At 45.6% G+C, this 26,456-nt stretch overlaps 1 protein-coding gene across 1 annotated transcript; it reads right to left on the reverse strand.

Moving 5' to 3' along the window:
- Window positions 1-2,652: 2,652 nt before the first annotated feature.
- On the reverse strand, window positions 2,653-26,201 carry mboat2b (membrane bound O-acyltransferase domain containing 2b). Its single transcript, XM_038727621.1, has 13 exons — window positions 25,988-26,201; window positions 14,590-14,735; window positions 13,813-13,890; window positions 9,695-9,790; window positions 9,536-9,591; window positions 9,404-9,458; window positions 9,134-9,317; window positions 8,784-8,976; window positions 8,596-8,699; window positions 8,405-8,469; window positions 7,445-7,577; window positions 6,807-6,958; window positions 2,653-5,353 (listed from the first exon to the last, which is right to left on the reverse strand). Exons 1-13 carry the CDS (start codon window positions 26,075-26,077, stop codon window positions 5,203-5,205), a joined length of 1,503 nt encoding a protein of 500 aa, XP_038583549.1. The 5' UTR covers window positions 26,078-26,201; the 3' UTR covers window positions 2,653-5,202.
- Between the last annotated feature and the right edge of the window lie 255 nt (window positions 26,202-26,456).

Here is a 26,456-nt window from a genome sequence, read left to right on the forward strand (position 1 = left end):
CCGCAGCGTCAAGCGCGCCAAAATCACACCGGCGCTTCCCGCTCGTTGCTGCCAAAATAAAAGCACCCGATGTTACGGCACATTAGTTTGCTAAAACAATCCGACAGCTTTACAGGTTTTTACATGATTATTCTGTCCCTGCTGTCCTCCAGCCAGAGCCCGACCACCACTCTGACTTCATTTCTCTTTATACATGCTCATATTATTTTATCTTCACCTGAACACCAAGCAGACCGCGCTTGGTAATTTATTTTGTAGGTGTGTAAATGTCGTTTCAAGAGAGGACTTTATTCCTGTTTTTATTTCAAGAAATAGTTTTAGCATGTAGGCTAATTATGGCTGCACCTACTGGTTATAAATCTACCAATCAGTTCATCGCTTTCTGTGTAAAATGTTGGCAATAATCTTGTCCATCACCTAATCTATTAGTTTACCAATTTATTCATCTGTATCCTGCTTCAGGCTCACTCACTGGCTCATCCTCAGGAAAACTGTTACATGTCAGTTCCTACATTTACACAGTGAGGTGAAGATAATTTGGATTTACTGATGTTTTCTGAATTATTTTTCCTGTTGGTTTTAATAATATGCTTTTATTTTTCATTATTTGGACGGAGCTGGTGTCTCCGTTTATTATCTGAGGAATAAACATAAGTACTGATAAACAGAGTGTGAGAGCAGGAGCTCCACTCGGCCTGGCTCAATATCAGTTTATTAGGGTTTAAAGTGCAGACAGTTTGCAGAAGGTCTTATCTTTATGTTCCACTGATCACCGTGTACACCCTGCTGAAGTAAAAGTTCAGGGCTTTTGTCCCAGACACAATTTATCCAGGGGGTAACCAACCATGTGCCCTGGAGAGTCCTCAGTCTGAACCTCCACCCGCTGACTCTCCTGGTCAGGGAGACTCTCCTGACAATGGTACACCTCCACTACTTCTCTGCTTCTCCATCCATTAATTTGTTTGCCACTTATCAAGGTCCAATGTAGGCTACTGTACAGCAGGCTAAGTAGCCCACAGATCCTTCTCCTTAACTACTTTCTCCAGCTTCTACTGGGGGATCCCAGGCCCTAAACTCTAAAAGGCCAATCTCTAAAACTATGCCATAGGTACGCCATAACCTACTCATACCCTACACCGTACCCTATGCTGTACCCTGCCTGCACCCTAAGCCTTATCCTACCCATTCCCTACACCGTACCCTATGCTGTACCCTACCTGCACCCTAAGCCTTATCCTACCTGTTCCCTACACTGTACCCTATGCTGTACCCTACCTGCACCCTAAGCCTTATCCTACCCGTTCCCTACACCGTACCCTATGCTGTACCCTGCCTGCACCCTAAGCCTTATCCTACCCGTTCCCTACACCGTACCCTATGCTGTACCCTACCTGCACCCTAAGCCTTATCCTACCCGTTCCCTACACCGTACCCCATGCTGTACCCTGCCTGCACCCTAAGCCTTATCCTACCCGTTCCCTACACCGTACTCTATGCTGTACCATACCTGCACCCTAAGCCTTATCCTACCCGTTCCCTACACCGTACCCCATGCTGTACCCTGCCTGCACCCTAAGCCTTATCCTACCCGTTCCCTACACCGTACCCTATGCTGTACCCTACCTGCACCCTAAGCCTTATCCTACCCATTCCCTACACCGTATCCTACTCATACCCAACACCATACCATACGCGATACCCTACGCCGTAACCTTTGCCATGCCCTACTCAATCCCTTCATCATATCCTGCACCGTTGCCTATTCGTAACCTTCGCCATGCCCTACTCTTACCCTACATCATATCCTGCACCATTGCCTACTCTTACCCTACATCATATCCTGCACCATTGCCTATTCGTAACCTTCGCCATGCCATACTCTTACCCTACATCATATCCTGCACCATTGCCTATTCGTAACCTTCGCTGTAGCCTGACGTGCACCTCCCTAAAAATCTAACTTCACAACACAGACCGCAAGTCCTGTTATTGGTCGGCTTGGTAGCGTCCCACTTCCTCCTACACATTTCCTACTCATCCTTCTTCTTCTGCCTTAACTGGTTCAAGGGTCGTACATATCATCGCCTCCAACGCCTTCTCTTGTTTCTGCTAGTTAGTAATTCCCTAAAACTGTTGTTCAACATCGATCAGCTCCAACTCTCAACATGAGAGGAACCCCTACGCCAACTAGCGTTTGTGGTGGTGTTACTGCAGAATGATGCAGACACCAACGCGACAGCGCACTTATCCTGCGCCATTGCCTTCGGCATAAACCCGCTACTGAGGTATAAATTGGCCTTAACCCTTCCCGGCCTAATGAGATAATCCCTACAGTGTGTTGTGGGTCTGCCCCAGGGCGTCCCAGTAATACATGTCCAGAATAGGTCCACAGAGAGGCGTCCTGATTAGATGCTGGCTCCATTCACCTAGAAGAACATGTATCCATAACCACAAAGCTCATGACCACAGTTGATGGTTGGATTGAAAAACAACTGGTTGACTGAGACACTATTTAAACTGAGTTTCACCACGTTGATACTGTTGTTCATACGGTGTGAACAGCACTTCAGAGACATGATGACAAATCAGTAATATCTGTTCTGTCGTAGGTATAAAAGATCATCGCAACCACAGAGTAACAGTCTTGCAATGTCAAGTGTCAAAAAAATCCAAGGTTTTAATCACATCATTTACAAAAAACAAACAAACATATCGTCCATATCAAACCTACAGATAGGTGGCTGGTTGGGTGAGAGAACATTAATCGTTGTGTTTCATCTCAAATAATTACTGTAGCCTCGATTCATCAGCAAAGTCACGTCCTCGTCCAGGTCTCGTGAAAGAACTAACACTAATGGCAAAATACAAACGTGGAAACAGGAAAACAGACGGGAAAATAAAGAAATGTCCTTTCATGATTTCTGCGAAGGAAACACAATTACAGAGATTAAGTAGTTAGCGATTGAAACTAATGAAGAATCAAAATGGTACGATGTCCTTTTGTCTCTTCTAACCAATTCTCTTTAACCTTGAGGGGAGAAACCAAGAGGTCACCAAGAAGAGATGGGTAAGACAGTGATAATGTACTCTGGGCTACAGAACCATGCAGTGTTGGTACGTACAGTCAGTGCCTGGTACTAACGTTGCATGATGCGTTCTTTTTTTAATGAAATATTACTGTAGTATTACTGTAGTAAGAAGCTGGCACAGAAGAAAACTTTAGCTAAACTGACAGAAACTTTAATAGCTAGAGGGAAGCTCGACCATTAGCCAAACTGGGTTCAGCGCTGTCCTGATAGCTAACCTGTATCAACTGGTTGTAGCTAAGCTGAGCCAGTAGCTACAGGTTTAGCTTCTACACTGAGCTGTTAGCCATTCCCAAACAAATCTTTTTAGCTAAACCGTTCGCTAACCTGAATAATTAGCTAACCAAACTGTTAAAGCTGACGAAGTGAATCATTTGCAAACCAGAACCAACTGATTTAGCTTTTCAATGTAATGTCAGCTAATCTGAAGCAAACTCTACCTGCCAAACCGCCCATTCGCTAAAATAACTGTTTTGGTGTGAGTGCTTTCTCATCGAGCTGTTAGCTAACCAGAACCTAACATTTTAGCCTCTAAACTGAACCATTAGCTGTACCAACGTTCACTAACTAAACTGTTAAAACTGATAAAGTGAATCATTTGCTAACATTAACTTTAATTAAATTTAGCTTCTTTAATGAACTTTTAGCTAACTGGACCCAAACATTTTGCCTGAACCATTTGCTGTAGCAACTGTACTTTACTAGCTAACCTGATCTAAACTGGTTTGTCAGTTAAACTAATAGCCTACACTTTACAGTTAGCTAACGCAGACTTTTTTTTTGGTTTCCACGCTGATGTGTAAGCTAACTTAAACAAAACCGTTTTAGCTTCAAAAGTAAAACATTAGCTGAACCAATCTAGATAGCCCCTTTCAGTTCACTGAACCAGCTGTTACAGGCGTTGGCTAACCTAAACCAGATTACTTTTTGTTCCTAAACTGAACCATTAGCTAACCTGAACAGTTTTAGCTTCTAAACTAAACATTAGCTGAACTGAACGAGCTAACGGGTGAAACTGCTGGGTTCACTTCCTGTGGTTATGTGATGCTAATATGGAAGGAAACCCAATCTGAGCTGTTGTGAAGCGTTTCCCTCTTCTTCAAGCTGAATCTCCACACATCTTACATCAAACCACAACTAAGTTTGGAGTTACATAAATAACAACATGACAATAACTGACATCTACAAATGTAAACACGACGTCCTCCTGACCACCCACACATCCAGAAAGATACTGATCCTGCAAAGTAGCACTTCTTCTTCTTCGTCTTGTAAAAAAACAGAACTAAGGCGACTGAGTGGAATTAATCATTGGCACTTTCTCCAAACTCATGTGTATGAATACTGTGATATAGTTGGTTTAATAGATTGTAACACGGTCTGGGAGGAATGTGGAGGAGAAAAGATCATTTTAACCATCTAGGTTCACTCGTTTACATGTTTTTAATGCACTAACTCACGGGCCTGCTTATTCGTTCTTTTACCTCACTCATATTCACGCAGCTTCTCTTTGACTTTTAACATGCTTTCTTTCGTTCATGTATTCATTTAATCATACGTTCAGTCATTTCCCTATTCATCCTTTCATTTATTTCTCCCTTTATTCATTCAATTCTGCAGATGGACAGTCAGGAGGTTTCTGACCAGACAGAAAATTGACTCAGTTCAACACTACACAGGTGGCCCTGACACTTCCAGGCAGCTGCTCCATATGAAGTTACAGTATATATATATGTACTTATATATATATATATTTATATATATATATATATATATATTTATCTTTATATCCTCCACCATAGCAGGTTCATCTGAACCTGCCACCTGACCCAAAAAATGTTCACTTGTGATGTTTATCAGTCCGAATGCTATCCCGGCAGTCGTACCTCCTTGTAAAGACATAGTTTTGAGGGAAAACACTTCATCAAGTACAACACAGGCCTTCAAAATTCAGGGCCTGTGAATCCAAATAATACAGTATTTTAACTTGGTGTCGTGAGCATCATGTTTCTGTACCCCAGACAGGAGGAAGGTCCGTTTGATATGGTTCGCCTCCTCTTTCTATACAAGTCGATGGAAATAAAATGTTGTACAGGATTGTTCTTTGTCGTCCGTCTCATGTGGTTTTCTCCTTCTGGCTGCAGTTGTTGTCTGTAGGCTCCTGGAGGAGGATCTTCTGCTGGTCTTTGAGGCGGAGGTGTCTCGGTTTGACCGGCAACGCCACGGCCAGCAGAACGCAGCCGATGTGGAGGCAGCAGTACCAGGACCTGCACGGAGGAGAAAACAGGTGAAGATGGAAAGTTTGGAAGTTCTTTTTTTAATTAAATATTACTGTAGTTTGGAAGCTGGCACAGAAAAAAACCACAACTTTAGCAAAACTGACAGAAACTTTAATAGCTAGAGGGAAGCTCGACCATTAGCCAGACTGGGTTCAGCGCTGACCTCATAGCTAACCTGTATGAACTGGTTGTAGCTGAGCTGAACCAGTAGCTACAGGTTTAGCTTCTACACTGAGCTGTTAGCCATTCACAAACAAACCTTTCTAGCTAAACCGTTCGCTCACCAAGCTGTTAGCTAACCAGAGCCTAACTTTCTAGCCTCTAAACTGAAGCATTAGCTGTACCAACGATCACTAACTAAACTGTTGAAACTGATAAAGTGAAGATGAGGAGAGACGTCAGGTGATCTAATTCCACAAGTCATTGTGGCATCTTTCTCTCGATTAAGTCAACGTTTTTAATGCTAAAGGTAGGTGTAGGATATTTAACAGCAAAGTCCAATTAAGGAGGTGGGTTGGATGGGGGGGGCAGAAGTCTACAGGTTATGTAATGCCTCATGCAAACTACACAACTTGCCGTCTTGTGACGGGAGTCTTGAAGTCGTTCACTGATCGGTGACTGAGGGGGTCACACACTACAGGAGCTGACAGCGGCTGAGTCAGCCGCCGCTGGTCTCCAAACCACGTTTAGTCAAGAAAACACATGAAATATGAAACGGGAAATGAGCGATCCTGCACACGAAACAGCTGTTTGTTATAAAGATAGAAATTATAAAGACAAAGAATCTGTGTGAAAGAAAGGATCAGCACACGCAGGTAGCAGAGATCTCAAGTTAAGTCAAGTTAAACCAAACCATGGTATTTTTCTGAAATTAACCAAGTGCTTTTTGTGCCTAAACTTTGGTGCCAAATTGCAACGTTTCACAACATTTTAGAACATAAACAACGTTCTGTTTCACAACATTAACTAGCAGTTTTATTTTTAAAGTGTAACTGGACGTTGCATATTAGACCTACACGTCAAAAAAAAATGCTGAAGGGAACTCAGGGCTTTAAAAGGCGACGCCGAGGGGTCTTGAACAAGCGTCCACATGTGACAACGTGGGAGTGAGAATGTGTTGCATTTTTACACACTGACTGAATATTTAACCAGTGTTGATACCTGGTTTATAATAGTTTATGATATTCATGATGGATTTTTTGCTTTTCAAACACCAAAGTCAGACATCCTGGAGCTTTAAGAAACATTTTCAGTGACACTAATCACTAGGCTGTTAATGCGAACGTCAGGACTTAAACCCGTCTGACAATAAGTTAAAACTGATTGTTAAACCTGACTAATTCAAAGTGAGTTAAACAAAGATGTGTGTTAAATCTGACTCTTAAGAGTCAAAGTTAAATTATAGCAACTCAAAATTAAGTCTGCTGACCGGTTCACTGACCTGTAAAACTTGATGGATGGACCTGCAGACAGCAGGATAAAAGGCACCACTGTGTAGCAGATGGCGATCTGAGTGGCCGCCCACGTGATGACATCATAGACCAGTTTGTGGGTGGGTGACTGCAGGAAGTACGGCCGAACGTTGTGTCGGACCTGAGAGGACAAAACATTTGGTCAGATAGCTGCAAAGTACCGTGTCAATTAACATAATAAGCTAAACTGTTAGCATAGAGAACTGTTAGCATAGACAACTATAATTTAAAATGTTTGTGATACCAGGGTACTGGCGAAAGGTTTGCTACGCTGTTAGCATGAAACCAACTACCACTCAGTGTATCCAGAAGTGTTAGCATACACTTAGCATCAACTAAAATAGCATGCTAAAGCCATTATCCCTAAACAGTGCGTGCTAATCTCTTAGCATGAAGCCTTCTTAATCTCCTCATAGTGAATGGTAATGATAATCATCTAGCTGTTAGTTAGTTAGAAGTGTGCAGGGCTCTAACGCCAATTTGACAAAGCGTTTAATTACTTCCTGCGCCACAGAGCAACTGTCATAGGATCGAACAGTTTAGTTTAGACAACAGTTAGTCATTGGGTTCGTCAGCTCACAGCTAACGGTTAGCGTGGACAGCTCACCGCTCTAGCAGCCAGCGTGACGACTATGCCGGTGAGGAAGGTCAGGTAGTAACCCGGATAAGCTCCGTGCCACATGGCCGACAGGATGAAGGTGGCTGCTGTCGGGTGGTAGGGACATCGCTCGTAACACACCCTGGGAACCAGAGGTCAGAGGTCAGACACAGGGAAACCAAACCTGCTGCGGTTTGATTATCCGCTGATTTAACCTGTCTCTCTGTGTCAGCAGGTTTTCCTGCAGCACAGCTGACAGCGTGCAGTTAATGATAAGATAATAATGTGAAATGGTTAGGAAGGTGGACAATCTTCTGCCTGTGCACTTAATGGGAGAGTCTGTCCTGGTTAAGATCCACCAGCAGGTGGCAGCAATACCCAGAGTACCAACCAGCTTTACAGGAATTCTAGTGATTCACAAAATATTGTGTCAAGTGTTGAGTGTCTGTAGAAGTTAATTATTTACAGAGTTAGCTGCTGATGAAAGAACTGGTTCCTGTTCTGGGTCTGTTGGTTTCCATCTGAACTCTTCTGACACAGTAAACACACCAGAAGCTACTTATCGGTTACTGTTCTGACGAGCGTTGAGCTAAAGCTACAGTTTTAAACTGACTTAACTCCTCTGGCCCCGTGTATCGTCTCCATCTTTACAAACTCATAAAGTTTATTTCAAACATTGTTCAAGCTCACAGAGCTTAATTTTAAATTCTAGTAAGGATCTCAATGTTGTCAACATGTGTCTAAAATGATGCAGCGGACTCTTTAATGGTCCCTGACAAATAAATCTATAAACAAACAAAAACAAAGATGAAAAACCTGTTATTTTGTTGTGAACGTCAGCTAGCTTCAATCAAGAGCTGCAGCAACATGTTGTGTTTGTAATGCTGTCAAAGCGGAACGACAGCAGACCTTTGGACGCCGTCGCTCTGGACATAAATAACTTTAGAAACAGAATAAACGTGTTCAGACCTTTTGAGCCAGTGTGCTGTCTGAATGTTCCAGTTGTCGAGGAAAACTTTGAAGCTGGTGGCAAACTGAAACAAAACAGAGGAGATCTGACTTTCATTAAAACACGATCACGCATTAAACGCACAAACATAAACCTGGACTCGTGTAACGGGTCAGTAAACTAACAGAGTCCAGACCCCCACAGTCCTGACCTCGATGTTGAGGATCCTCAGGTTGGAGATGAGATCCCAGCGAGGAGCGCCGTCATCGTCGTAGCCGTTGAAGCCGAAGCCGGCGGCGTTGTTGATGGCGTCGGCTGAGGTTAAAAAGAGAGGCGAGAAGTTAAACCCACCGCTCAGAACCCGAGACCGAAGGAACAGGAGGAGAGGGAAACACCCACCGAGCGTCCAGACGAAGTAGTACTTGGGCCTGGTGGTCACCATGGACAGGTACAGGTAGACCACCTGGCCGTAGAACGGCGTGTTGGCGATGAAGTCGTCGTCGATGTTTCGCTCCACGGGGAAAACTTTACACACCGACAGGAAGACCAGGAGGCAGAAGAAGGAGGTGGCCACTTTACGCACTACCTCCATCTGAGCAAACACAGAGAGACGGGAACATCACTCCTGATCCGGTTTACCGACCACGGATCAGGTCTGGACCACAGACTGTACAGAGCGTCTATGTAGAGACGATTAAAAGGTAATTTAAGTCAAACTGAGACTCAGTGTTGGCGGTCGTGCGGCGTACGTTTGGCGAGGGCTCGCTCTGCCTCTGCTTGCCGCTGTGCTTCCTGTCGGCCTCCTGGTCTCTGTGGCGACGGGGGTCTCCCTCGATGAAGGCGATGTAGTCGTTGTAGGAGCAGGTGGGTCCGGCCAGGATCCCCATGAAGTTACAGTTGTAGCTGAAGTACTCCAGCAGGCTGGGCATCCTCCTGAACACACAGCACATGCAGCCGCCGTTACTCACCAGAATCATTTACCCTGAGAAACATCTTCTACTGCACGGACACAAACGAACCGTATCGCCAGGATCTTCTGTCCCGGGGTCAGATGTTCCTCTTTTCGGGCCATTCCTGCACGAGAAAAACAAAACGTGACAACGAGCCGCCGGTTCGAGCAGCAGGCGTTTAACATGCGGTCACTCGCTCACCGTCGTGGATTTCAAACGCCAGGCTGGTGATCTTCTGTGTTATCACCATCATGGGGCTGGGGGGGGGGGGGGGGTAAGAAATACAAGCAGAAGCAGATTTCACTAAGTGTGCAGCAGAGATGCAGCTTACAGGTGTGAACAGGTGTGAACAGGTCTTACCCTGTGAAGTCAGCAGAGTACATGCCGTAGTCGAAGACGTAGACTCGGGTGATCTGACACAGACTCAGGTATGTGAGAGCCACCAGGAGGCAGTACCTGAAAACCAAACACAGCAGTGAGCATTACAGCCTCAAGGTTCAGGAAGTCCAGGTTTGATCCCCGATCTGGTCCCTGTTACTACCACAGGTGTAATCCCATTGTTAGCCCCGGTCAGACCGGCTGCACCGGGCAGCTTCATGTATTTTCAGATATCAATTCAGTTCATCTTTATTGGCATGAATACTGCCAAAGCTACAAATAAATTAGAATTCATTTCATTAAATAAAGCAAATAAAACAGTGTGTGTTTACATTAATAGACAAAAATAAATAACTAAATAAGCAACTAAAAATCAGTATCAAATGTGAAATAACAAAAAAACAAATAAAGGAACAATTACTAAAATAACAAATGAAAATAATAATAATTTGAAAATTTACAATTATCTATATAAATATATGGCTCATCATCGTGACATCATTGTGACATCATCGTGACAGCTGAACTCTACATCAGTAAGAACTGTGAGGAGCGAGGACAAGAGGCCGAATCAGCTGTCTGTGAACACCAAAACCCACTGGGAGGAGGTCAGAGGCCTGCAGCCAGGACTCAGTGGAGGACCGGGTCAGAGGTCAGGAGCCAGGACTCAGTGGAGGACCGGGTCAGAGGTCGGGAGCCAGGAGAGACCATCTCCATAACAGAACCATGTCCATGACATCTAGGCCATGAGGTGTGGTGGAAAGCCTCGGAAACAACAAGTTACCTGGATCTGCCGCTGATGTTTGTTTAAATAAAACACATTTCAAAGTTTTGATGCTACGAACAGTTTCAGTCCTGACACCAGCTGCAGAGGCCCTCAGAGGTAAAACACCAGCGTCCATCTTCATCAGTACAAACGTCTGTCAGTCTGTAATGGATCTGACTGCACTCAGAGGCTCCTCTTCATCTCCAGACTGATTAAAGGCTCCTTCTTCTTCCTCCTCTGGGAGTTTTACCGTCTCCAGACTCACGACTCAGCTCATCTGAAACCTGAACCTGATCCAAGCGGCAACCTCTGGCTCTCATGACTGAAGCCGTTGCTGAAGAGCCTTAAACCTGCGTCCTCTCTAGCAGCCAGCAGGGGGCGACTTAAACCTGCGTCCTCCAGCAGGGGGCGACTTAAACCTGCGTCCTCTCTAACAGCCAGCAGGGGGCGACTTAAACCTGCGTCCTCTCTAACAGCCAGCAGGGGGCGACTTAAACCTGCGTCCTCTCTAGCAGCCAGCAGGGGGCGACTTAAACCTGCGTCCTCTCTAGCAGCCAGCAGGGGGCGACTTAAACCTGCGTCCTCTCTAGCGGCCAGCAGGGGGCGGCTTAAACCTGCGTCCTCTCCAGCAGCAAGCAGGGGGCGACTTAAACCTGCCTCCTCTCTAACAGCCAGCAGGGGGCGACTTAAACCTGCGTCCTCTCTAGCAGCCAGCAGGGGGCGACTTAAACCTGCGTCCTCTCTAGCAGCCAGCAGGGGGCGACTTAAACCTGCGTCCTCTCTAGCGGCCAGCAGGGGGCGACTTAAACCTGCGTCCTCTCCAGCAGCAAGCAGGGGGCGACTTAAACCTGCGTCCTCTCTAGCAGCAAGCAGGGGGCGACTTAAACCTGCGTCCTCTCTAGCAGCAAGCAGGGGGCGACTTAAACCTGCGTCCTCTCTAACGGCCAGCAGGGGGCGACTTAAACCTGCGTCCTCTCTAGCAGCAAGCAGGGGGCGACTTAAACCTGCGTCCTCTCCAGCAGCAAGCAGGGGGCGACTTAAACCTGCGTCCTCTCTAACGGCCAGCAGGGGGCGACTTAAACCTGCGTCCTCTCTAGCAGCAAGCAGGGGGCGACTTAAACCTGCGTCCTCTCCAGCAGCAAGCAGGGGGCGACTTAAACCTGCGTCCTCTCTAACGGCCAGCAGGGGGCGACTTAAACCTGCGTCCTCTCTAGCAGCAAGCAGGGGGCGACTTAAACCTGCGTCCTCTCCAGCAGCAAGCAGGGGGCGACTTAAACCTGCGTCCTCTCTAACGGCCAGCAGGGGGCGACTTAAACCTGCGTCCTCTCTAACGGCCAGCAGGGGGCGACTTAAACCTGCGTCCTCTCTAGCAGCAAGCAGGGGGCGACTTAAACCTGTGTCCTCTCTAGCAGCAAGCAGGGGGCGACTTAAACCTGCGTCCTCTCTAACGGCCAGCAGGGGGCGACTTAAACCTGCGTCCTCTCTAGCAGCAAGCAGGGGGCGACTTAAACCTGCGTCCTCTCTAGCAGCCAGCAGGGGGCGACTTAAACCTGCGTCCTCTCTAGCAGCCAGCAGGGGGCGACTTAAACCTGCGTCCTCTCTAGCAGCAAGCAGGGGGCGACTTAAACCTGCGTCCTCTCTAACGGCCAGCAGGGGGCGACTTAAACCTGCGTCCTCTCTAGCAGCAAGCAGGGGGCGACTTAAACCTGCGTCCTCTCCAGCAGCAAGCAGGGGGCGACTTAAACCTGCGTCCTCTCTAACGGCCAGCAGGGGGCGACTTAAACCTGTGTCCTCTCTAGCAGCAAGCAGGGGGCGACTTAAACCTGCGTCCTCTCCAGCAGCAAGCAGGGGGCGACTTAAACCTGCGTCCTCTCTAACGGCCAGCAGGGGGCGACTTAAACCTGCGTCCTCTCTAACGGCCAGCAGGGGGCGACTTAAACCTGCGTCCTCTCTAGCAGCAAGCAGGGGGCGACTTAAACCTGCGTCCTCTCCAGCAGCAAGCAGGGGGCGACTTAAACCTGCGTCCTCTCTAACGGCCAGCAGGGGGTGACTTAAACCTGCGTCCTCTCCAGCAGCAAGCAGGGGGCGACTTAAACCTGCGTCCTCTCTAGCAGCCAGCAGGGGGCGACTTAAACCTGCGTCCTCTCTAGCAGCAAGCAGGGGGCGACTTAAACCTGCGTCCTCTCTAGCAGCAAGCAGGGGGCGACTTAAACCTGCGTCCTCTCTAACGGCCAGCAGGGGGCGACTTAAACCTGCGTCCTCTCTAGCAGCAAGCAGGGGGCGACTTAAACCTGCGTCCTCTCCAGCAGCAAGCAGGGGGCGACTTAAACCTGCGTCCTCTCTAACGGCCAGCAGGGGGCGACTTAAACCTGCGTCCTCTCCAGCAGCAAGCAGGGGGCGACTTAAACCTGCGTCCTCTCTAGCAGCAAACAGGGGGCGACTTAAACCTGCGTCCTCTCTAACGGCCAGCAGGGGGCGACTTAAACCTGCGTCCTCTCTAGCAGCAAGCAGGGGGCGACTTAAACCTGCGTCCTCTCTAACGGCCAGCAGGGGGCGACTTAAACATGCGTCCTCTCTAGCAGCCAGCAGGGGGCGACTTAAACCTGCGTTCTCTCTAGCAGCCAGCAGGGGGCGACTTAAACCTGCGTCCTCTCCAGCAGCCAGCAGGGGGCGACTTAAACCTGCGTCCTCTCTAACAGCCAGCAGGGGGCGCCTTAAACCTGCGTCCTCTCTAGCAGCCAGCAGGGGACGACTCCACCGGCTGCAGAAAGAAGTGTGATTGTATAGAAGTCTGTGAGAAAATGTTTCTACTTGTCAGCTGATTTATTCCCTCAGTAAACACTTTCCTGATGAGTTTATGGTCTCAGTCGCTAGTTTCAAGTCTTCTTCAACACAGCATGATGTTCATTTAGTAAATTATGGTCCCATTTAGAGGAACAGAGACCAGGAAGCAGGGGAGGCTTTAGGGCGGGGCTACAAGCTGACTGACAAGCTGTCAATCAGGATACAGGAGACTCGTATCCGCTGCTCTGTGAACATTTAACTGCTCATTTTTCAGGAAGTACGTTTTGTTTGAAGCCCGTCTGTCGCTAGCTAAAATTAGCATCCCAGCTAATATCACAGCTAATAAGAACTACAGATGCTAACATGAATTACTAGCTAGCTCCACCGTCTCGTTCAAATATGGTCACGTCCGGTGCAGTTGGTTCCAAATTGCCAAACTCAAGGCTACGCCCACTTATTTTATGTGAACGCCACAACCTTTCACATACTGAGGTGACCTGTTACAGTGTGAGCTAAAACAGCGGCGCGAGGACTTTCTGAACTTTCTTACTTGTGCATGTGTTCGACTCCGGTCAGGATCATGATGCCGTAGGTGAGTCCACTCTGAACCAGGAAGTGAAGGGCGTACCTGGAGAGTAAAGGAAATGAAGAGATTGACCTCCAAACAAACACAGTGAAGTCCAGCAGCAACATCTGTTTTCCATCACAGTGAACTGAATATTTGGGGTTTTTGCTCTGTCGGTCAGTGGAAACATGTAGGCAGTAGTGGAGGAATATTCACATCCTTTATTTAGGTAAAAGTACTACTAGCACGCTGTAAAAATACTCCATCACGTTACAAGTAAAAGTCCTGCATAGAAAATGATTCATAAGTAAAAGTACGTCAGGAAAATGTACCTGAAGTGTCAAAGTGACACTGTATTGTGTTCAGAAAAGTAAACAATGCAGAAACATCTGCCTCTGTGAGTTTATATATAAATATGTTTTTATTACTTTATATGAATTAGGATGTTGTTATGTTCTAATAGTACATTAACAATGTGGTATTAGTACTTTTACTTAATAGTAGTCTATCGATTACTATCAGTGTAAATAATGTCATCCCCAGCTGTACCTAATATAGAACGCTAACAGCAAGCTAACATGCAACACGTGTTGAGTGAACACCAAACATTTACAGGTATCACACTGTCAACAATAAAACATGAGTTTGCATGAGTTTTCCGACACAATTAGCATGCTAGATGTTACTTGAGGCAGGTTACATAAACATGCTAAGGTTATCAAACAGGGTAAACAAGCTAAGGTTAGCGACACTCTGGCTTACCAGCCGAAGCAGAAGAGAGCGAAGTACAGCCCCAGTACAGTCGCCACCACGTGTCTGATGAAGGGACTGGTTTTACTGGGATGAAGGAAGAGACGAAACCAGAAGGCTGACAGCAAAGCGCAGAGCTGACACGCCACAAAGTTTACCTGCAGACAGAGGACACACCTGGAGGTTAAATACTGCAGGTAGCACAAGTGTTTTTGGTGTTAGCAGTAGTTTGTGTTAGCAGTGCTTAGTTTTAGCATTAGTTAGTGTTAGCAGTGCTTAGTTTTAGCATTAATTAGTGTTAGCAGTGGTTTGTGTTAGCAGTAGTTTGTGTAGTTTGTGTTAGCAGTAGTGTTGTTAGTGTTAGCAGTAGTTTGTGTTAGCAGTAGTGTTGTTAGTGTTAGCAGTGGTTAGTGTTAACAGTAGTTTGTGTTAGCAGTAGTGTTGTTAGTGTTAGCAGTGGTTAGTGTTAACAGTAGTTTGTGTTAGCAGTAGTGTTGTTAGTGTTAGCAGTGGTTAGTGTTAACAGTAGTTTGTGTTAGCAGTGCTTAGTTTTAGCATTAATTAGTGTTAGCAGTGGTTTGTGTTAGCAGTAGTTTGTGTAGTTTGTGTTAGCAGTAGTGTTGTTAGTGTTAGCAGTAGTTTGTGTTAGCAGTAGTGTTGTTAGTGTTAGCAGTGGTTAGTGTTAGCAGTAGTTTGTGTTAGCAGTAGTGTTATTAGTGTTAGCAGTGGTTAGTGTTAACAGTAGTTTGTGTTAGCAGTAGTGTTGTTAGTGTTAGCAGTGGTTAGTGTTAACAGTAGTTTGTGTTAGCAGTGGTTTGTGTTAGCAGTGGTTTGTGTTAGCAGTAGTTTGTGTTAGCAGTAGTTTGTGTTAGCAGTGGTTAGTGTTAGCAGTGGTTAGTGTTAACAGTAGTTTGTGTTAGCAGTAGTGTTGTTAGTGTTAGCAGTGGTTTGTGTTAGCAGTGGTTTGTGTTAGCAGTGGTTTGTGTTAGCAGTAGTTTGTGTTAGCAGTAGTGTGGTTAGTGTTAGCAGTGGTTTGTGTTAGCAGTAGTTTGTGTTAGCAGTAGTGTTGTTAGTGTTAGCAGTGGTTAGTGTTAACAGTGGTTAGTGTTAGCAGTAGTTTGTGTTAGCAGTAGTGTTGTTAGTGTTAGCAGTAGTTTGTGTTAGCAGTGGTTAGTGTTAACAGTAGTTTGTGTTAGCAGTAGTTTGTGTTAGCAGTAGTGTTGTTAGTGTTAGCAGTGGTTAGTGTTAACAGTAGTTTGTGTTAGCAGTAGTGTTGTTAGTGTTAGCAGTGGTTAGTGTTAACAGTAGTTTGTGTTAGCAGTGGTTTGTGTTAGCAGTGGTTTGTGTTAGCAGTGGTTTGTGTTAGCAGTAGTTTGTGTTAGCAGTGGTTTGTTAGCAGTGGTTTGTGTTAGCAGTGGTTTGTGTTAGCAGTGGTTTGTGTTAGCAGTAGTTTGTGTTAGCAGTGGTTAGTGTTAGCAGTAGTTTGTGTTAGCAGTAGTGTTGTTAGTGTTAGCAGTGGTTAGTGTTAACAGTGGTTAGTGTTAGCAGTAGTGTTGTTAGTGTTAGCAGTAGTTTGTGTTAGCATTAGTGTTGTTAGTGTTAGTGCTTGGTGTTAGCAGTGGTTACTGTTAACAGTAGTTAGTGTTAGCAGTGGTTAGTGTTAGCAGTGTTTAGTGTTAGCAGTGGTTTGTGTTAGCAGTAGTTTGTGTTAACAGTAGTTTGTGTTAACAGTAGTTTGTGTTAGCAGTAGTTACTGTTAACAGTAGTTAGTGTTAGCAGTGGTTAGTATTAGCAGTGTTTAGTGTTAGCAGTGGTTTGTGTTAGCAGTGGTTTGTGTTAGCAGTGGTTTGTGTTAGCAGTAGTTTGTGTTAGCAGTAGTTTGTGTTAGTAGTAGTTTGTGTTAACAGTAGTTTGTGTTAGCAGTAGTGTTGTTAGTGTTAGCAGTGGTTAGTGTTAGCAGTGGTTTGTGTTAGCAGTGGTTTGTGTTAGCAGTAGTTTGTGTTAGCAGTGGTTTGTGTTAGCAGTAGTGTTGTTAGTGTTAGCAGTGGTTAGTGTTAGCAGTGGTTAGTGTTAGCAGTGGTTTGTGTTAGCAGTGGTTTGTGTTAGCAGTAGTTTGTGTTAGCAGTAGTTTGTGTTAGCAGTGGTTTGTGTTAGCAGTAGTTTGTGTTAGCAGTGGTTTGTGTTAGCAGTGGTTTGTTAGCAGTGGTTTGTGTTAACAGTAGTTTGTGTTAACAGTAGTTTGTGTTAGCAGTGGTTACTGTTAACAGTAGTTAGTGTTAGCAGTGGTTAGTATTAGCAGTGTTTAGTGTTAGCAGTGGTTTGTGTTAACAGTAGTTTGTGTTAGCAGTGGTTTGTGTTAGCAGTAGTTTGTGTTAGCAGTAGTTTGTGTTAGTAGTAGTTTGTGTTAGTAGTAGTTTGTGTTAGCAGTGGTTTGTGTTAACAGTAGTGTTGTTAGTGTTAGCAGTGGTCAGTGTTAACAGTAGTTTGTGTTAGCAGTGGTTTGTGTTAGCAGTGGTTTGTGTTAGCAGTAGTTTGTGTTAGCAGTGGTTTGTGTTAGCTTGTGTTAGCAGTGGTTTGTGTTAGCAGTGGTTTGTGTTAGTAGTAGTTTGTGTTAGCAGTAGTGTTGTTAGTGTTAGCAGTGGTTTGTGTTAGCAGTGGTTTGTGTTAGCAGTGGTTTGTGTTAGCAGTAGTTTGTGTTAGCAGTGGTTTGTGTTAACAGTAGTTTGTGTTAGCAGTAGTTTGTGTTAGCAGTAGTGTTGTTAGTGTTAGCAGTGGTTTGTGTTAGCAGTGGTTTGTGTTAGCAGTAGTTTGTGTTAGCAGTGGTTTGTGTTAGCAGTAGTTTGTGTTAGCAGTAGTTTGTGTTAGCAGTGGTTTGTGTTAGCAGTAGTTTGTGTTAGCAGTAGTTTGTGTTAGCAGTGGTTTGTGTTAGCAGTGGTTTGTGTTAGCAGTGGTTTGTGTTAGCAGTAGTTTGTGATAGCAGTGGTTTGTGTTAGCAGTGGTTTGTGTTAGCAGTAGTTTGTGTTAGCAGTAGTTTGTGATAGCAGTGGTTTGTGTTAGCAGTGGTTTGTGTTAGCAGTGGTTTGTGTTAGCAGTAGTTTGTGTTAGCAGTGGTTTGTGTTAGCAGTAGTTTGTGTTAGCAGTGGTTTGTGTTAGCAGTGGTTTGTGTTAGCAGTAGTTTGTGTTAGCAGTGGTTTGTGTTAGCAGTAGTTTGTGTTAGCAGTGGTTTGTGTTAGTAGTAGTTTGTGTTAGCAGTAGTGTTGTTAGTGTTAGCAGTGGTTTGTGTTAGCAGTGGTTTGTGTTAGCAGTGGTTTGTGTTAGCAGTAGTTTGTGTTAGCAGTGGTTTGTGTTAACAGTAGTTTGTGTTAGCAGTAGTTTGTGTTAGCAGTAGTGTTGTTTGTGTTAGCAGTGGTTTGTGTTAGCAGTAGTTTGTGTTAGCAGTGGTTTGTGTTAGCAGTAGTTTGTGTTAGCAGTAGTTTGTGTTAGCAGTGGTTTGTGTTAGCAGTGGTTTGTGTTAGCAGTAGTTTGTGTTAGCAGTGGTTTGTGTTAGCAGTGGTTTGTGTTAGCAGTGGTTTGTGTTAGCAGTGGTTTGTGTTAGCAGTGGTTTGTGTTAGCAGTAGTTTGTGCTAGCAGTAGTTTGTGTTAGCAGTAGTTTGTGATAGCAGTGGTTTGTGTTAGCAGTGGTTTGTGTTAGCAGTGGTTTGTGTTAGCAGTAGTTTGTGTTAGCAGTGGTTTGTGTTAGCAGTAGTTTGTGTTAGCAGTGGTTTGTGTTAGCAGTGGTTTGTGTTAGCAGTGGTTTGTGTTAGCAGTAGTTTGTGTTAGCAGTGGTTTGTGTTAGCAGTAGTTTGTGTTAGCAGTGGTTTGTGTTAGCAGTGGTTTGTGTTAGCAGTAGTTTGTGTTAGCAGTGGTTTGTGTTAGCAGTGGTTTGTGTTAGCAGTGGTTTGTGTTAGCAGTAGTGTTGGAGTGTCTGGAGCTGTGTGAAGTTCCCTCCTGCTTCAAACGCTCCACAATCATCCCGGTCCCAAACAAAACCTCCATCTCTGGACTAAATGACTACAGGCTCGTCGCCCTGACATCTGTAGTCATGAAGTCCTTTGAAAGACTGGTGTTGGCCCATCTGAAGGACATTACAGGCCCCCTGTTGGACCCCCTGCAGTTTGCCTACAGGGCTAACGGACATATGCAAGGATCCTGTTCGTGGACTTCAGCTCATCCTCAGCAGCAACCTCACCCAGCTCACTGTACCAGCCTCCACCTGTCAGAGGATCACAGACTTCCTGACTGACAGGAGTCAGCAGGTGAGGCTGGGGAACATCACATCCAGCACCCGGACTATCAGCATTGGCGCCCCCCAGGGGTGTGCGCTCTCCCCCCTGCTCTCCTTCTACACCAATGACTGCACCTCACCCATCTGTCAAACTCCTGAAGAGAGACTACAACAGACAGTCAGGACTGCAGAAAAGATCATCGGTGCCAACCTGCCCTCCATTCAGGACTTATACATTTATAGAGTCAGGAAACAGGCAGGAAGCATCACTGCAGATCCATCTCACCCCGGACACAACCTGTTCCAGCTCCTCCCCTCTGGTTGGCGTTACAGAGCACTGTACACCAAAACCAAGAGACACAGAAGCAGTTTCTTCCCACAAGCCATCACTCTGATGAACAGCTGACTCACAGTGTCAGGAACCTGTTGACTCCCACTCTAACAGTCACCTGGATATTTTACTACTTACTAGAAACTGAGTAGCTGCTCATATTGTACACACTGTATACATCCACCTTCCTCATGTAGTACTGATACTGCATAATTACTGCACAAAGATATTTATTGATTCCAGCATCCTTTGCACTGTTTCACTACTGTTGTTGCACTAAATGTTGTTTGTTTGTTTTTGTGTATGAACACCAATAAAAGTGATTCTGATTCTGAAAGTGAATACAATTTTTTCTGCTACATATATAAGACAATTACAAAGTCAACCTACTATCACCTGAAGAATATATCACGGATTAAAGGACTTATGTCTCAGCAGGACCTGGAAAAGCTTATCCATGCATTTATCTTCAGTGGACTTGACTACTGTAACAGTGTCCTTACAGGCTCCCTAAGAAATCCATCAGACAGCTGCAGCTGATTCAGAACGCTGCTGCTCGAGTCCTCACTAAGACCAGAAAGGTGGATCACATCACTCCAGTTCTGAGGTCTTTACACTGGCTTCCTCTCTCTGCTGTGGGTTTACAAAGCACTGAATGGTTTCTGAACCATCCAGACCTCTCAGGTGGTCTGGAATCAGGTCTGCTTTCTGTCCCCAGAGTCAAAACCAAACCTGGAGAAGCAGCATTCAGTTTTTATGCTCTGTTTATCTGGAACAAACTCCCAGAAAACTGCAGGTCTGCTGAAACAGTCAGTTCTTTTAAATGAAGACTGACTTTTTTACCGCTGCCTTTAACTAAATCAAATGTGAGGCTGTGGATTAATGTCGTACACTGCACTGTGACCGTTTCTATTTCCTATTTAACTCTTTAAAATGTATTTTATCCTGTTTTATTTTCTATTTCACCCTTTTAAAAAGTATATTTTAATGTGTTTCTTTGTTGCTTTAGTTTTATGTAAAGCACTTTGAATTACCGTGTGGTTGAAATGTGCTGTACAAATAAAGTTGTCTCGCTTTATACTTTATTTTTACTTTATACTAATTCACCTCATCTCAGAGGGAAATACTTTTTGCTGCTCTACATTTATCTCGTTAGCTTTAGTTACTCTGCTGATTCAGATTATTACTACCTAATTTAATAAATTATGATGGAATATTACAGATTAAACAACCCAGCATGAACACGTCAATAATTATAATCCAGTAATGTATTCTGCATAATGAGTACTTCTACTTGGTACTTTCAGAATGTTTGATGCTAATACCTGTGTACTTGTACTTCAGTGAGATTTTGAATGCAGGACTTTTTGTAACACTGTGGTATTAGTACGTTCACAGAGTGCGAGATCCGGCAGGACGTCAGCAGCAGCAAACATCATTATTATTCTCATTATCTGCATCCTGCAGGCGGAGTCTGAAAGCAGAGCCGCCGACCTTCGACACGACGAAGACCAGAAAGAGATGGATGGCGGGCGGAAGGCCTTTATTAGACTCTCGTCCTTGCAGCAGTTTATTACAACCTGGAGGACAAACGTCTTCTTCTTATCAAGCTACATTACTCACATTCTCTCGGGAGGATTCGCGTTTCTAACGTCTGTGTCGGTGGTTTACAGCCGAATGATGCTCTTTAACCACGTCCAGCAGCACAAACCTGATTTACCACGATTCACTCCTTCAGCTAAAACTTATTTCAGCTTCTCAAATGTTTCTCTTGCTTAAATCACTGAAGCCCGTCTCACTTTTTAGGTGTTTGTTTTTTAGCATTTTCTTATTGTGATATAGATGTGTGACACTTCACGTGTTCAGTACTCAGCAATTCACTGATTATTCAAGGACCAATGAATGAACCAGCATGTTGGCTGGTGATTGCTGATTGGTCAGGGCTGGTGAGACGATGGCAAGGCTTCAAACCGGTGGTCCACAAACTAACGGGCGACGTCAGGCCGGCTACGCCCACTTCTTATATAGAGCTCAACAGTGACCCCCCCCCGGTTCATTTAATCCATTGACTTTTCTGAAAATCCTTCTGTAAAGACTTTCAAGCCATGAACCGATCCATCCAGCTACGGTATGAATCAGGACCATAAAACATTTGAATGGGAGCAAAGAGACTACAACTGAAAAGGCTCCAGGAACTACTCATCCCAGAAACCTTTGCAAATGATACCTTTTCCAGGGACTTACGACAGTTTAGCTTCTCCTTGAACTGAATCCTTCTCACAATGTTTATATAGTTGATATTTGTAGTTTGTGTCGTCGACATTGTTCCTGACTGCAGTCACCGCTCAGGTGTCCAGCAGACTGTGGGCAAATAAAACATATTTTTCTTGAAGCAAGGTTGAGCTCATGCAGACTTGTGGCTTCAACAGAAACTATCGCATCACAGTCTCGTAGCTGGTGGTGCGTCGACGTCGGATGGTTACGAAGTTATGGCTCAGATTCCCAGTACAGAATATGAACTCGTCACTGTTGAACATGTCTGACTCATTTTATATGTTTTAAATGAAAGCAGCAGAACCAGATGTGGTCTTTTTTAATCCTACATTACCCACAATGCAGCTAGTCCTCTGATGGTCGTGTGTGAGACTGGGAGCTGCAGAGGTCTCGGCTGAGCAACGCCGAGAGTAAACTTTGACTGACGGGGAAACCCTGTACGCCTCCCGCTCTACTGTCACACCGAGGGCCACGTTAGCCCTTCAATCCTCCGGCTGTGGAGGAACATCTGGCCCGGCGTGCAGCCGCATCACGGAGCACTCTGGGAGGTTCAGGCTCATTTCCTGACATGAAAGCAAACTAAACGTTATACGAAACATCTGACAACATCTTTTTTATTATTTTCTGACGTCAAAGTTGTAAATTATTGTCACTATGAGTTTTTTGGGAGTAAGCCAGCCTCCGTCCCTGTAAACCTGCTGATTCCACATCAAAATAAAGGTCTGAATCTAACCATGACCTCTATTTAACTTTCTAAATCCTCCTGTTCACTTTCTGACCCCTTGAACTTTCTCCAGGGGCGGCTGTGCCCTGGGTCCGTCCTGTCAGGCTGAGCCCATCACAGGCAGTGTTGGGTTTCCTTGTTTGGGTTGTGTGGGACTGTGTTGTGTTTCAGACTGACGGCAGCTGAAACGGTGACACCACAGAGTGAGTGTCAGCGTAACATCTGATCCGGGTGGCGCTTGTTGTTCATTAATAATGAACGTGCTGTAAACCGAGCGATCACAGTCTGACGCTCTGACGCCGCTGAGGCGGAGAACACTGATGTTTCCTCCTCGTCTGCTCCCTCAAGCATCGACGGCCTCCGTTAAATAACAGGCGAGACGTTGGAGTTAATTAGAAACTCAGCTGTGACTAATGGGCTCCGGACAGAATGATGGAGGAGCAAAGATCCTGCCTCTCCACAGGGGGGCCCGAGGCTCAGTGCTAGGGCCACTTCTCTTCTCAATTTACACCACCTCATTGGGGCCGATCATTCACTCGCACAGCTTCTCTTACCGCTGCTACGCAGACGATACACAACTCTACCTATCCTTCCCGCCAGACAACTCCACCGTCTCGGCGCGGATCAAGGACTGTCTATCAGACATATCTGCATGGATGAAGTCTCGCCACCTTCAACCAAACCTCTCTAAGACTGAACTCTTGGTCATTCCAGCCAAGCAATCTATCCACCATAACATCAAACTACAAACTGCCTCCTCAACCATCACTCCAACCAGGGTGGTGAGAAACTCCATGATTAATGACCAGCTGTCCTTTTCAGACCATGTTGCTGCTGTCTCTCGGTCGTGCCGCTTTGCTCTAAAATCAGGCCCTGTCTCACTCAGTACGCCACCCAGCTTCTGGTACAGGCCATGGTTACCTCTCTGCCCTCCTAGCAGGTCTTCCAGCTTGTGCAGTGAAACCCCTACAAATGGTTCAGAACTCAGCAGCCTGTCTGTCTTTTCATCGGCACAAATGTTCCTCTGATAAAACCTCTAGACTCTCACTTCCTGTGCTCTACTTCTTCTGTCTCCTTACAGGTCTCTTGTGTTAACTCTTGCTTCTTCCCACGGATGCTGCTAACAGCTCTTACTAGTATCTGTTGTCACTTGTAGATCTCTATCTTTACTGATTCAGAGAATGTCTGAGGAGAATTAACGATGTGGATCACCTGATCCAGCAGGATCCTCATCCTTCATCTGCCTCATCAGTGACCGGAGGCCTGGCCCTCAGCCAATCAGAGCACAGAACGTCTACCCGTTACACTGAAAACCACCCAGAGACACACCTGATGAATCAGCTGGTGTTGACATTCATATAAAAATACTGCATGAGAAGTAAAAGTCTCGAATTTCATAATCCTATTAAAGTAAACGTACAGAAGTACTTCCTGTAGTTAAAGTACCGGCAGGAAAAGTACTGGTTGTGCAATAAAATGTCTCCTATAAAGGCACATTTATACTTCTGAATCTACGCTGTAGTACAGTACAGTGCAGCGCAGTACAGTACAGCACAGTACAGTGCAGTACAATACAGCGCAGTACAGTACAGTGCAGTAAAGTACAGCACAGTACAGTGCAGCGCAGTACAGTGCAGCACAGTACAGTGCAGTAAAGTACAGCACAGTACAGTGCAGTGCAGTACAGCGCAGTACAGTACAGCGCAGTACAGTACAGTGCAGGACAGTACAGCGCAGTACAGTGCAGTGCAGTACAGTAAAGTACAGCGCAGTACAGTGCAGGACAGTACAGCGCAGTACAGTGCAGTGCAGTACAGTGCAGTACAGTGCAGTAAAGTACAGCGCAGTACAGTGCAGTACAGTACAGTGCAGTACAGTACAGTGCAGTAAAGTACAGTGCAGTAAAGTACAGTGCAGTACAGTACAGTGCAGTACAGTACAGTGCAGTACAGTGCAGTAAAGTACAGTACAGTGCAGTACAGTACAGTGCAGTAAAGTACAGTGCAGTACAGTGCAGTGCAGTAAAGTACAGTGCAGTACAGTGCAGTAAAGTACAGTGCAGTACAGTGCAGTAAAGTACAGTACAGTGCAGTACAGTACAGTGCAGTAAAGTACAGTGCAGTAAAGTACAGTGCAGTACAGTGCAGTAAAGTACAGTACAGTGCAGTACAGTACAGTGCAGTACAGTACAGTGCAGTAAAGTACAGTGCAGTAAAGTACAGCGCAGTACAGTGCAGTACAGTACAGTGCAGTACAGTGCAGCGCAGTAAAGTACAGCGCAGTACAGCACAGCGCAGTACAGTGCAGTGCAGTACAGTACAGTATATACATGCTTTATATACTGCTAGCTAGTTTATTCAAGAGGTTCCCAACCAAGCGCCAACCTATGTCCGTCCATTTTAACATTCATTCCTTAAAACGTGCTACTAGCTATTTTAAAGCTACTAGTGCTTATTTATTAGTTACTAGTAACAACTGATTAGATAGTAGTACTTCATTTTTAGGCTACTAATAACTATTTATTAGTGACAATAATTACACATTTTCCCACTGAATCTATGGAGCTCTGCAGTTCAGATATCACTTATTCATTAGTTACTAGTAACTAACTGAATAGTTACTATGAACATTTCCAGTTTACCAGTTATTAATGAATGAATAACCCAATAAATGACTAGTAGAAATGAAAATGTAGTGACTTCTGAATGGGTACTAGTATCTAAATACTATAGTAAAATGGAAGAAGAAGTTAGTAGCAGTAACTAATGAAGAGGTGATATCTGAACTGCAGAGTCCAAAGATTCAATGGCAAAAATTGCAATTACTTATTAGAAACTAAAATAAAGTTACTAGTAACTAGTGGAAGTACTGGTATCTAATAAAAAGTTACTACAGTTTTGGTCTCTACAGCTGATTTCTTCGTGCCGCGGCTGTAAACGGGTGAATTTTTATATAACTCCCAGTTTAAATTATATTACGCTCTCAGCTACGTCCATGCAGTCTGTGTTCCCAGCGTAGGGGTCGGGCCCCTGCACGGGGTCACAAACTAAACAAAAGGAACAGGAGAGGAGGAGAAAGTTCTGCTCACTGCCTGGACTTTCCTCTGCTGACTGACTTTTAGTGAAATATGGGATCATTTGAACTTTGAACCTGTTTGATAAAGCACTTATTTTATAAGATGATCAAATTATTAGAAGCTGGTAAATGAGCTGTGGCCTCCAGCTGTCCTGGAGGCTAAACAAATATGTTCCTCTGAACTGTGCATAAAGCAGCATTAAATTCCATCTCAGGCTTCGGGCCTATTGATTGTGTCAGATTGAGCTCTGACCGCCCTTTGTCTTTCTGACAGACTAATAATCCAACAACAGGCCTGATGTATATATTTTCTCTGGGGGCCCCTCCTTCAGACAGTAAATTAGGACCCTGTGATCCAGCAGCTGATCACGGACATTACATCAGAGAGCGCGCGCTGCTGTTTCATGTTCCAGGTCTGAATAAAAAGCTCCTCCACAGGCTGCCACCCACACCTCCTCCTCCTCCACCTCCTCCACCACCACCACCCCGCTCCCTGTGCAGCCCCACTCTGCTTCTCTCTGACTGTGTGCACCGATACGAGGCCTCCATCCATCTTGGACCCGCCGTCGTTGCACCGCCCGTCTGATCCGCCTCGCTTCGGCCGTACGTGTCGCATTTACCGCCCTGTGTGCGGGGGGACCAGCGGCCGGTCTCCGCCCCGGAGCCTCGGAGTCCCGGAGCCCCGGAGCTCCGGAGCTCCGAGGCCCGGGTGGTGTGGAGCAGACGTCCCGGCGGATCTTACCTGGTCCAGCGGGAGGTTGGTGATCTCGCTGACGGGCTGCAGGAGGCTGGAGCCGGTGCAGGCCGTGGATGGGTTGCCTTCAGCGGCCATGGCTCCGTGTCTGCGGCCGGTCTGCTGCTTCTGTGTCCGGCTGCAGCAGCTCAGAGGCGGCGGCGGAGGCTCCGTGATCTGTGTGTCCTGCTGCTGCTGATGCTCCTTCCTCCTCTTCTTCTTCCTGTTCCTCCTCCTCCTCACCCGCTCTGTCTGTCTCCCCCTCCTCCCTCTGAGTTCCCCCTCACATCCATCTCTGTTGGTCCTTTTTTTATTCCTTTATCCTCCTCCTCTCACCTTTGTTTCTTCCTCCTCTCTCTCCTTCTGTTCCTCCTCCTCTTCCTCCCAACATAACTTTGTAGTAGTTGGACGGAGTAGGGGACAATGGGCCCCTCCCCCTTTATCCTCTCCCTTTCCCCCTCCCCCTCCTCACTCCTCC

The sequence above is a fragment of the Micropterus salmoides genome, unplaced genomic scaffold (genome assembly GCF_014851395.1).
Source record: "Micropterus salmoides isolate LMB-PRFRI ecotype aquatic unplaced genomic scaffold, ASM1485139v1 Ms_hic_scaffold_18, whole genome shotgun sequence".
NCBI lineage: Eukaryota > Metazoa > Chordata > Actinopteri > Centrarchiformes > Centrarchidae > Micropterus > Micropterus salmoides.

Bases quoted from the DNA above. Each gene is read 5' to 3' on its own strand.
- mboat2b (XM_038727621.1), bottom strand. From the start codon at position 26,077: ATGGCCGCTGAAGGCAACCCATCCACGGCCTGCACCGGCTCCAGCCTC. The intron at 7,578-8,404 runs GTCTGAACACGT...TCTGGTTCCCAG, and splicing joins ACAGCACACTGGCTCAAAAG to GGTGTGTTACGAGCGATGTC. The intron at 5,354-6,806 runs GTCAGTGAACCG...TCCTCCGTGCAG, and splicing joins CCATCCATCAAGTTTTACAG to GTCCTGGTACTGCTGCCTCC.